General features: G+C 35.9%; 1 protein-coding gene across 1 annotated transcript; it reads right to left on the bottom strand.

Annotated features, from left to right (window-relative positions):
• Positions 1-2,495: 2,495 nt before the first annotated feature.
• Positions 2,496-12,083, bottom strand: LOC114524202 (rac GTPase-activating protein 1-like). The gene is made up of 23 exons (XM_028545337.1): positions 11,904-12,083; positions 11,561-11,661; positions 10,476-10,516; positions 9,882-9,942; positions 9,611-9,747; positions 9,376-9,445; positions 8,940-8,984; positions 8,770-8,805; positions 8,005-8,182; positions 7,536-7,578; positions 7,400-7,445; positions 7,133-7,183; positions 6,966-7,011; positions 6,227-6,321; positions 5,874-5,930; positions 5,609-5,673; positions 5,075-5,138; positions 4,853-4,964; positions 4,647-4,746; positions 4,352-4,484; positions 3,816-3,957; positions 3,241-3,346; positions 2,496-2,943 (listed from the first exon to the last, which is right to left on the bottom strand). Exons 1-23 carry the CDS (start codon positions 11,980-11,982, stop codon positions 2,874-2,876), a joined length of 1,878 nt encoding a protein of 625 aa, XP_028401138.1. The 5' UTR covers positions 11,983-12,083; the 3' UTR covers positions 2,496-2,873.
• Positions 12,084-12,247: the final 164 nt, after the last annotated feature.

The raw sequence follows: 12,247 nt of genomic DNA, 5'->3' as shown, positions 1-12,247 counted from the left end.
CATTAAAATTCTCGGTAAAGTTCATCTACACAATCATTTGTCAAAAATAACTTCGTGAGTTTCATTATAAAAATACACAAACCATATAAACATTTTAATATTCCAATGATAAAAATACCTTATATTGCCTTTCTGTGGCTAACTTGGTGAGTTTAATTCAAAGTTAACACTAATTTCAAGCCAAAAATTAAGCGGAATGGAGACTTTGAATAATGTCGATTTCTTTCTCTCTTTTCCCGCCAAAATTTACTTTGTCAACTGAATCGGGGAAGGAGCCTGGGCCAGGAAAGTCAGTGCTACACTGAACCACTGAACTCCATCAATACGATGGTGTCCATAGCGATTTATTTGACGAATTACCGTTTTTCCTTAAATTTTAATTTGAGCAGGAAAATTAGACTTGACATCATTACAAATGCACAACAATTGCATCGTAACCATCAGCTTTTCAACTTTCAAGGATATCATAACAAAAAACGTCAGTATATTGCCACTACTCGAACCATCAGCTGTCGAGGTTAAGGACTATTTTTTAGACAATACTAAAAGACAGTATACTCGATCATGGTCGTATATACCGAGTTAGTATTTTGCACAGAAGAGCATAAGAAATCCTACATATTGATTGCTCAAATTTGACGTATTATGCTCATATGCTGTTATATTCACCTTCAGGGCCCAGTTGTTTCAAGCCCGTTTAGCTTAAACGGCGGATAAGTCAAATTTAAATAACACTCTTACGTCTCTCTTATACGAGTCAACTTGAATATTATGCACTGACCTTTGTATTATGGTCAAAAACATTCAGTTCGCTTGTTGAATAAAACGATAGACTTGCTTTCTATTTTGGACTTATCCACCGTTTAAGCTAAACGGGCTTGATACAATCGGCCCCAGGGGCCGGTTGTTCGAAAGGCGTTTTGCTTAAACGGTGGATAAGTTCAAAATGGAAAACCAAATTATCTATCTATTGAACAACTGAGCTGAAATATTTCGATGTAAATAGTTTAATTGTCAATGGAAGTACATATTAAATGCATAAGATACAGGTTCAGTCATTCACAAGATGTATGAGAGTATTTTTAAACTTTGGCTTATCCGCCGTTTAAGCTATACGCCTTTCGAACAACCGACCCCAGGGGCCGGTTGTTCGAAAGGCGTTTTGTTTAAACGGTGGATAAGTTCAAAATGGAAAACCAAATTATCTATTTATTGAACAACTGAGCTGAAATATTTCGATGTAAATAGTTTAATTGTCAATGGAAGTACATATTAATGCATAAGATACAGGTTCAGTCATTCACAAGATGTATGAGAGTATTTTTAAACTTTGGCTTATCCGCCGTTTAAGCTATACGCCTTTCGAACAACCGACCCCAGATGAATATAAAAAAACCGAAATTGAAAATGGTCAAAGTCAAAGAAGGCAATACTACAGCCAGGATGGTAAGACAAGACACTTAGAAATTCTTCCGTCTTTATCTTTATCGAGAGGATGAAAATATTCTGCTGCTTCTTTTCTGTCTAAAACAGTGAACTCAAACGGGTTTATCTGCGGTGATGGGGTCATCAAGCATTGTTGTTTGGTCATTCAGAAGGAACGAACCAGCCGCGCAGCAGGTGGCGCAGGGAGAGCCTGGTTTAAAATGAACAATCTCGTCTTCACTGACTTGGGACTCGCTGTATGAACACCTGAGCCATTCGCCAGGGGCTTGGATGTACTTCGAAAAGCCCGGCCCAAAGACAACAACAGTATCTATTTTGGGCATTTTGAGTCTACTTCACGTCTACCTTTCTTTTCCCAGTCGTTTTTAATGGAATGTCTTTTGTTTTCCGCATATTTTAGTATTCATTTGTGAAATAATAACAATTTGGAAGCATTTAAAATTTTCCGCGCGTAAGCGCGTAAAAAAACGCATAAGTGAAAACACAATTTGGAGACCACATGAAACTACAATACAACTTATTAACTATGTTAAGGTAGATTTATGCCAAAATTGGTCCTTTCTCATTACATGTCTATTGTATTTGTTTGCACAGATAAACCAATAGCAAACTTTTATTTAACATATTTTTCAAGTCAAGGTTGAAGAGTTTAGCAAGACGAACGCCATTGGTAAGTTTGGCTAAAATACAATAGACACGTGACGAGAAAGGAACCATCTTTTGCATACACCTGAACAATAACATAATTAATGACTTGTATTGTACTTTTATTTAGTCTCCAAACCATGTGGTGGAAAGCAGCCTTAAACTGCAGGGCGCTTATACAGTACATCATTATACGTATAAGCGCCCTAGTAAACATTAAAAACGACTTGCAGACCAGACCGGTCATAAATATTAAATATTTCAAATGGGATAACACCTCGCAAGTTTTTCTAAAAAACGATGGGACGTAATAGCCGGCTGAATATGATGAAAACCAAAAATGCATTTCGGCAGAACACAATGCCAATGCGGAAGCTAGCGATTAATAAAATCGAAAACATGTATTATATAAATATTTCATCATCAAAGACGCCCGGGGATATATACATTGGAATTCCTCACCAGATTACATGCGATTTATGTCTGCACATTGCGGAAAGGGTAACTTTTATCATACTATACTATTTAGGAATGACTTTGGCTGCATATAAATTTCCTAACATTGCTGACTTGATTACATATACAGAATGACGTATTAATATAGTTTTTCTCCATTGGCGATTGCCAAAATTAACTTTTGATAGTTTCCTACAAGCGCATACAAATTAACACGCAGCTGAACATTAAATTAAAAAACATTTATCTAACAAGTAGACCTCTTCTTGAACGACAAATTTCATTCCGCATCGCATTCCACTGATCGCTTCGAATTGATTCTTTTACTACTTCAACATTGGCGAGTCGAAGAAATGATGAGGTCTCTTATTAGCACGCTTGCTTTTGCTGCCAAATCTAGTAGGTACAAATAAAGAGTTTGGTAAAGACATGGTATAGATCACGCTTTGCAGTGTAACTACATTAGAGGCAAAAATTGTAACCCATCCAGCTTATAAAGGACACGACACTACGATAATTTAATAAGGGTAAAATCTTTTTAGGATACCCGTAAGATCGAAATGCGGGGAGAGGACAGGGATGAGGGTCCGTTCCAGACCTCTCTCCGCATTTCGACCTTTCGGGGTGTATGGCCTGCTACCCTGTACCATAGCACAAAAATAGTTTTTTTGCGATTTCGACAGTTTGTCTTACCTTGGAGTGAGAGGTGTTCGGCCAAGAAAGCTGCCTTTTTTCTTTATTGATTTGGCGTTCGGGGTTCCCTCGCTTCCAGCCGGACCCAGCATGCTAGCACTAGGACCTAACATATGAAAAGGGGAAATGCTGATATATAGCTATATATACAGTAGGTTGTGTTTCAGAAGCCTATAAATTCTAACAAAAGCTTGATTTCAAATGGGTACTTTTTTCGACCACTACTTTTCTTAATAGGAAAATATTAAAATAATTCTCAAAGTTATAAATGTTCTGAAACAGAACTGCACAGTAAAATGGCTTCCACCATTTGAATCCTTGATTGTTGTAGAAATTTTTTTTTCAGTTTTTATACCGCTATCAAAATATCTTACTCAATCCCTTCGCGTCGCGCTAAAATTTCTACTTCATAAAATTTCTACTACATCAGGCCTTATCGCTATGCAGTTTAATTCCCTAGTCAATGAACACCAAAATTTTAATTTAGCATAGCGGGACCAATTCGTCAGGTTGGCAGCACCACCGTCTTGAAAAACTGCATGCTTATAGTATATTCGGTGCAGAATTTTACTTACCGCACACTCCCTGCGGCGTTTTCGGTGTTCCATCGATGTTGTGGGTGTTTGGATTAAAAGGAGGCGATCTAATATTCTCCTCTTGGACGTGAAGAAATTGATTCCAGTAATCTGCTGGCATTAAAAGTAACTTTTCCACAATCTGAAAAAAAAACAGGAAGGTAGTCATAAACCAAGAGGACGCCATTGGATTACGAAATTTGACAGACCGTACATCCTAACTAACTGCATATTTTCGCATCGATTTCGCTCATAACAATAATGCGGGCGCCGCAAATTTGAAAATTGCCTAAAATTGGCCAGGCTTCTGTAAACCGTTTGCTTTTTTGTTTATCAACGACAGGTTTGCAGATATGGCTTTTATATTTAGCCCAGTATCTGATGCGTAAAGAAGGGACGGAGATCTAAACTACTTTTCTACATATGTATAAAAAATGAATATCAATTAACCCCAATAGAACGACATATTGGAATGGCGTGTTACTTTGCTGCTCGTTTGGATACGAAGCGGAAATAGTTTATGTATACACACACACCTTCGGTTGAATTTTGGCTTCGCTTAACATTTGCACCGGTTCAGGGTGAGGACTACTGTAACCGACCAATGTTGGTGCAAATACCTTTGCGATATTTGCAACGGGCATTTTGCATTCACGACTTTGGGCAACTCTAAACAAATAAGGAATAAAGTTAAATTTTCGATGAGCATACTGAAATAGTAATTATTTTCCTAAGGAAATACTAATAAACTTTGGGGGGAAAGTAGCGACCTAACTAGCAAGGCAAATTTATAGGGAAATATGTAAAAGAAAAAGTTAAGTGATAAGTTACTTTTGTAAGTGAATCATGAGATAAGCAAGTGTATCTCTGTTGGCTGTTGGTAGTTCACTGACAGCTTGGAAGATCAAGGCATCGTCATCGTCTGTTTTTTCTACGCATATAAAAACAAACATATTCTACAATGTAGGATGAAAATTTAAAAACCAAATTTTCAACAGCACAGGTGACGTATGACACACCATGCCGTTTTGACTTACCGGCAGCTTCCAAAAATCGTTTGTGTAGCGCAAACGTTAGCAGCGGTTCCGATAGCTGCTTAAGGAATGATTTCAAGATGCCACATATTACATTCTCATCGCCTTCTTTTGTCTATGGAGAATCGTGAATATGTAATTTAGGTAACTCTTCGTCGCAGGAAGGCAATAGTAGTGTGTTTTTCAGAAAATAATAGAAGTGGATTAAACAGAGAAATATCCTACCAAATCCGGAGAACCTTTTCCTTTCAAAAATTCTGCTTTCAACTCGCGGATTCGCGTTTCAGTCCTGAAATGTACGTTGCGTAAAGTTTGTATTTAAGTATATATTGTCAACCAAGAGTCTGCAAAATTTGGTATTTATCATTTCACTTTCCCCCAAAATTTCATTTTCATGCTTGCCATTCACTGTACAAAAATGACTCTTATATATCTTAAATTAGTAAGAAATAGGTTAAGTTAGCCTTTTCAGGTATTTGGCATTATTTTAATTACAATGAAACAAAAAAAAAGTAATTTATGTATTCAAATGGAAATGATAAGAAGCAAAAAGCTTATACAAGTTCATATAAGAATGTAAGGATTGAAACTTGCCCAACCGCACACCTTACGCCATTTGTAATGCCGCCTTCAAAATCCGAAATAGCAGGCAACTGATTTCATTCAGCCAAAATATTACAAAAATTGAGCGAGATTTGAAAAGTCTGTAGTTTTTCATTTCATTATATGCTCAACTATCTGACAATTTCTAAAACATACCCAGGAACTCTATAAAGTCCAACTTGATTTAGCCCACGGCGTTCGAGTTCTTGTATGCAACGAAGCTAGAGAGATAAGAATACAAATGCGCGGATATCAACTGATAAACGCCTGGTTCTGATACGCAAGAATCTTAGCAATATGCAATTCAAGTCGACCTCTAGCAGTAAGACCAATATTTCTACGATTACAGCAACGATCACTAGCTATATATTATTCCCATATCGTGATAAGAAATCTAAGAAAGTTATATTGGAAGGCTTACCACTAACGCGGGAATTCTCGGGCTGACGGTTGGTGCATAAAACTCGATGTTTTCTTCCTAAATCACATTGAAATAACAAGTCAACATTTTATACTGAAAGTCGTTGTCTAATATTGATGGAATGGCAATGCTGTCATTTCGTCAAGAAAACAAGCTGTATATGATCTTTACGTTGGTTCATTTATAGAAGGAATTGTTTCTCGACTCTAATTTATTGATTTAAAGCGCCATAAAATCCCAAAGAAGCATTGTAAAATTTTGTATGAAAAAGTGAGCATATACACTAGCTTATAAACACCAAAACTATAGTATAGCATTAACAATTGCATTTCTTCCATTTTTAGTTTACTTACAACTGGTTTTCTTGCGGAGTTGGGTGTGCGTTTTACGGGAATGCATGGAACCGGTACCAATTTCTTACAGTCTGTGTGACATATTGCTCGGCAATCTGTGAAGTAAGCAATTTTCATACAATTGCGATTGCTAAAAAGAACTCGTTGTTCTGGATTTTCTGTTGATTGGGTAGCCTCATTCCCCACACGTGATTGTTGGCAAATGAAATTCGTTTACTGAACATACCCTACTACTCCAACAAGGCAAATATATAATTAACAGGACGAAGACAAAAAAAGCAACGTACAAAATAAGAAACAACTCATGTATATTAGTACGAAACTGCGTAAATGAAGCAATAGCACAGATATTCGGAGTAGGGGTTTCATAATTTGAAAAGTAACAGTATTACAATTTTCAAACTCCGAAGCATAAAACCAATTTTATGAAAATGGGATAAGTTATTCTTGACGGATGCTGTAAAAAAATTTGCCAAATGTTGTAAAAATTTAGGAATCTCAGTTTAAAAATGTTCTCATAAACCAAGTATATCGATTTTTCATTGTTCTGTTATTCATAGTGTATGGATTATATTCAAATTTATGTAAAACATGATGTATACAGACTTGCAGTTATACAGGTAAATTTCATGTACAATCATTTTTATACTTTGCACGGTCATTTTTAATGAAGAGCTACTGTTTTTAAAGTTTAAATAATAAAAATAATTACAATCAAATATATGTTAAGCATACATACCACGACATTTGAGCGCCATTTTAGCGAATCGTATCAGTTTTCCACACTAAAATGTCAAGTATGGCAGCATATGATTAAAGACGTAAAAGAAAGAAAGTGTTAATACACACATGCATGTAGCTTTAGTGCATGGTACTAGTCATGCTCAACTCATGTGATATACTTACAGGTTTGCAAGACTCTGGCTTTAAAACTGTTTTCGACACAAAGTCATGGCTCTAAAAAGAATATATTGGCCACAGCCATAAGCATCAGTTAATGCTGATACAAAAAATTAAACACAAAGTCTGCTATACCACAAAGCAAATTATTCTAGATTGACGAAATAATGACCCAAATCCGTGTCAAAATTCGAATTTTACGCACTGGACATGTTAAAAAAAGCACTGAGCCAATGATGTATGAGCGCCATACTGTATATAATAGCTACGTACCTTGGGCTTCTTTCCGCTTGATCTTACATCAGATGGAGTTTGGGAACTATAGAGAGAAAATGTAAAACGTTTGGAAAAAACAAGTCAAATCGAATAACTCAATTGATGGTGGCAAGTGTCAGCATGCTCAACCTACCATACTGGTGATCCAGAGCGCGTATTTGGTGTTCGGTTGTTACCTAAAAATATGCAGACATCAAAGAAATGTGTTACTAACATGACATGTCATAGGTTTTTCAGATCGCAATGGCGGACAGTTCGTTCCGGACTAGGAAACTCTGAAATAGAACCCAGGACCTCTGAAATATTAACACAAAATTTGCTAGCTATAACGCTTTTTCAAAGCTTTGGCGAGATAAAATTATCTGAGATACTTTTCCTATCTAAGACTGAGATGATATTGATTTGAAAAAGCAGAGATAGAGTCAGAGAAAAATTTCGTTATCTCCAGCGGGATTTTAACTCGCATATTTGGCTTTGTGTATTCGCAGACCGCTACTCAGATATGAATTTGATATTTCAGACACGGGGATGGTTCTATAGCCACATGCAATAATACCACAATTTATACTATTTACAACGACTGTTCCAATGCACCATGTAACCTGTGTTATGAGACAGCCTCGTGACTTGCTGGTGTTGTGGTTTGCTCCCGGAAGGCGGTCTCTCCGTTAGCTGGTTTTCCAACGGTTTCAGGTACACGGCGCTCGTCGCCTTGGACATCCCGTTGTTCGGAGCCGGTGGTGTTTTTACTTCGCTGGCTGGCATCATGGCATCTGCTGCCTGGAAGTGGAGACGAAAACAATGCTTTAATTTGTTCTGGTCGTATAGACTTTTCACTTCAGACTTGCGAGAAATAACTTCTATTTAACAATCCGTCGATATTTACTGTATATACTATAGGCCACTTTTTATGGGCGACCTCATCCGCAGGCCCATATTCTGGCTACTTTCATAATACGCGTTTTTCACGCGTAGACGCACCTAAAAATCTAAATCTATATACAGGTATGCAACTTTAAAAAAAGTTGTTGCACGGATATTAAAAAATAAAGATTAAAGGCATTTGAAATTTTTTAATTTTAGTTATAGCCAACTCTATGTCTAAGGTCTCATAATAATGTTACCCAACAATAATTTGGCACGGGGGTTTTTTAATACACTGTAGCCTGCTATCAGAGTTATAAATAAGCGAAAATACAGCAGTCTGAAAATCACAAAAAAACGAGCATATGGCTGTAAATACTTGGCAATGAATAAAACGAAATGATATTATAAACACGTTGGGATCAACTCGACGCAAAGCCGAGGTAAGCAGAGAGGCAAGTGACGATTTTGCGTAAAAATATCTCTCACGCTCTTGGACTTACTGAATAACTTTTTCTTAGCCTCTTTGGCGGAGTCTCCTAAAATGACGCATAGAGGAAACACATGTTAAAGTTTAAGGACGGCATAGACCATAGTGTAATTGGTCTTTAAAGGGACAGCCAATGATTTTTCAAATCTGCACTGTAAGCTTAGGGCAAGCCTTTCGCCTCACCTCTTCTTCTACCTCATGCTCACCAAGTTTATTCATTGTAGTAGTCTAAAAGTGTTGGCAAACAAAAGCTGATATAAATATTAGTTCGTGCATGTACCACGTAGCTAACTATATAATTTGTGCAGAACTAATTTCGGCCCGTTAATCTTGGCCCTGCCCTTAAAACAATTCCAAAAGGCTTCATTACTGTATGTGTTATAAACTCGTCTTTTTATTAATAATTGCCACTTCCATGACTAAAATTGTCAGTGCCGTGGGTTTTAAAAGCTTGATTAGCGGTCAAATCCAGGTGGGTAAACTTGCTCTTTAAAAAAAACGGCTTCTCAAATACACGAGTTCAGTCCATTTCACTTGTAACTGTAGTTACAGTTGGTGTTACAAACATTCTCAAGATCAATGAAATATATGCAGTGAATAAATTTTTACAAGGACTTACCAAATCATCATCTGTGTAATCAATGTCTGAATATGTTGGTGATAAATGAGATGCATCTGGCTCACGAGGTCTAGAAATATCATAATCAGCCTAAATATCATGGCTTAGGTAGTGGACAATTTTACATTTAATTCCAGTGATCTCCTTTTCTATGAAATGTCTAACATAAGCACCATATTGTGATTGCATGCTGCAAATCCAATGACAGAACATTATCCAGACCTAGAGTACATACCTCTTCACAGGGCTGCTTCTTGTAGTTTCATATTGGGAGTGACTAATTTGTGTCAACAGTTTTACTTCATTATCTTTTAGTCGGTTTCTAGCATCTTCATCCTTTAATAACTCTTTAATTAAAGCAACTTGACTTTCCTGAAACACAGGGTATTTTAATCATCCATATCCGAGTTTTATACTGGTAAAATCTTGGTTTAAAAGGCAAATCACTCTCACTTGTAAATTATCTACAAAGTCAATTATGCACCTATTAACCAAAGTATTCTTACCAAATGTTGCTGGGCACTTTCAGCCTTTTGTCGCTTTTTTTGTTCTGTCACTTGTTCATTCCTGGTAAAAATATATATGACAAACAATCTCTAAATACCATCATCTGCATCTAGTTTCTGTAAACTTTATTGCATTTGTGCAAGGTGATTAATGTGTATAAACTTTGGTTAATAAATCCTCTGACAATATGCTTTGACAAAAGACAACTATGAAGATTAAAACAACTAGGTTTTAGCTTATCAATTAGTAACTAATAGCAATCAGTTACCAAATTTATAAGCTTACCACTTGTCTATCCAACATTCCCTACTATATAAACACTTATAAACATGCCACTGCAAATAATTAACTTACCAAAAATCATAAATGCATGCATGCTGTACATTGTGCCAAAAATACTTGACAATATATACGATATAGGTACATAACAAGAAACTAGCCTGTAGATTATATATGGAATAATTAGCAGCCAGTTTTTGTGGGTCAGCTAAATTTGGCTGCATTAAACATGTTATGATGCAAGACACCTTATTGTATTATACCAACAAATGTATGGTACCAGACAAATGGAAAGCACATCTATATATACATACCTTGCATGTTTTAACTTTACTTGCAAAGCTTCATTATCAACCTTTAAAATGAAGTTGAAGTTATGTTTATAAATGTCTGTGAGCAATCTAGAGCTTTGAAATTGTTAGCTGGTATTGGTTTTCTCATCCTATATATGTATATTTAATTGTTTTGTTTGTTTTATGAAGCATTTGCTTATTGTATTTAGAAGGAACTGAAATCATAATGTGCACATTGTTAAAAAAAGTTCTATACATATACTGTATTCAATAATAGATAACATTTAACCACTAGCAGTCTGTTAGGCATAGATATCACAGTGCAACATCATTTGTGATAAAAACAAAAAAGTGGACAAGAGCTGTCGGGGCAAGTTTGGGGCGGACTTTTTCCAATTTTATGATAAAATCAAAAGATTCCCCGAACATTTGAAAAGTAAAAAAGGAAAAATTTTGTAAATATCACTCACAGGTATCCGTGATAATGGCTATATATATATCTAAAATTTTTACAGAATTCAAATCTAGCAACAAAATTGATAACTATTTTAAAATTTTGATATATATTCAAATGTGAACTATGCTAGTCTATTTTGACTTATACTAAATCTGCCCTTGATATCACCATGCTTGTAACAATGATAAAAAAATGGCCAGCCAAAGTTTACACAACCTGCTAAAATCGAAATGTCACATCATATGATTTCCCTATTCCAAACCCTGGCTAGGAGTGAGACTTTGGCAAAAACTGCAGTTAATATCCACCAATCTCAGTTATTCTTTAGACTGGCTGCATTCTAAGTGTTAGTAGTAGAACTCTTAACAGGTCAGTTTAATGGGACGATGAGGTCAAGGTTTATAATTTGTTACAAATCATGCAACTATTGCATGTACATATGAATATCTAAAACGTATGTTTGACTTGAACAAACTTGAACTCGAATGTCAAAAGCTGAGATTTAAGTTGTAGCTAAAACTAGCTGCCTTATGATTGAGATTTAATACGAATCTTTCTTGAACAACATTGGGCAAATCGAATATTTTTGAATGATCTTTCATCTTTGTAATTATATTTTAAGTTTTTAACAGAAGACACTGAAAAATACCCTTAATTTTGCGTTTTCTTTCCTAAGTTTCGTGATTTCATCTTGTTCTAAACACCACTGTTGACGACAATTCTCTTGATGGGAAACGAACGCTATAAATTCTAGAAAAATAAATATAATTTACAACTAAAGGACATACATACACGATGATTAATGATATGAAGCAAAGCAACTGGCCTTTGGTAATTTCTCCAAACATTGTGTATAAAGAAAAGCGATATTTTCAAGACAATGTGTAACCAGAATAGCTTAGAATACTGCAAACGTAATGTATGAAATGCTGTCTTGTAGAAGACACACGTCAAAAATATGGACAATCAACAAGGAAAGGCAGAACATATACCTTTCTCTATACCGGCTGTTAAAACATCTGATGTGCGAACTAAGTCATCAAACATGTTCAGCAAAGAGATCTTAGCCATGTCGATTTTTGCACAAGCTTCTCCTTTATATTTAAGAGTTCCAATTAGATATTTCGCAGCAAAATTTGACGATTCCTCGAGTGTTCTACACCTTTCTATTGTCGTTGTTCCCTCCAAATCTCATTTTGAATATCTCTCAGCCAATCAAATACCGAGAGATTACGGGGAGCCGCTGGACGCAACGTGCGGGCGTCCCCATGAGGGCATAGAACATTAGAACTATAAGTAAACTGGATGGCTAATCAGGGAAATTGGGAACTATTTT

Source organism: Dendronephthya gigantea, unplaced genomic scaffold (assembly GCF_004324835.1).
Source record: "Dendronephthya gigantea isolate DGI-Jeju-01 unplaced genomic scaffold, DenGig_1.0 000030F, whole genome shotgun sequence".
NCBI lineage: Eukaryota > Metazoa > Cnidaria > Anthozoa > Malacalcyonacea > Nephtheidae > Dendronephthya > Dendronephthya gigantea.
The sequence above is the reverse complement of the archived record's forward strand: the minus strand, read 5'-3'. Positions and strand labels throughout refer to the sequence as shown.

Coding starts and splice junctions, on each gene's coding strand:
- LOC114524202 (XM_028545337.1), bottom strand. CDS start 11,982: ATGGCTAAGATCTCTTTGCTGAACATGTTTGATGACTTAGTTCGCACA. Junction 5,139..5,608: donor GGACTTTATAGAGTTCCTGG/GTATGTTTTAGA, acceptor CGTACATTTCAG/GACTGAAACGCGAATCCGCG. Junction 3,347..3,815: donor AACGCCGCAGGGAGTGTGCG/GTAAGTAAAATT, acceptor TTCATATGTTAG/GTCCTAGTGCTAGCATGCTG.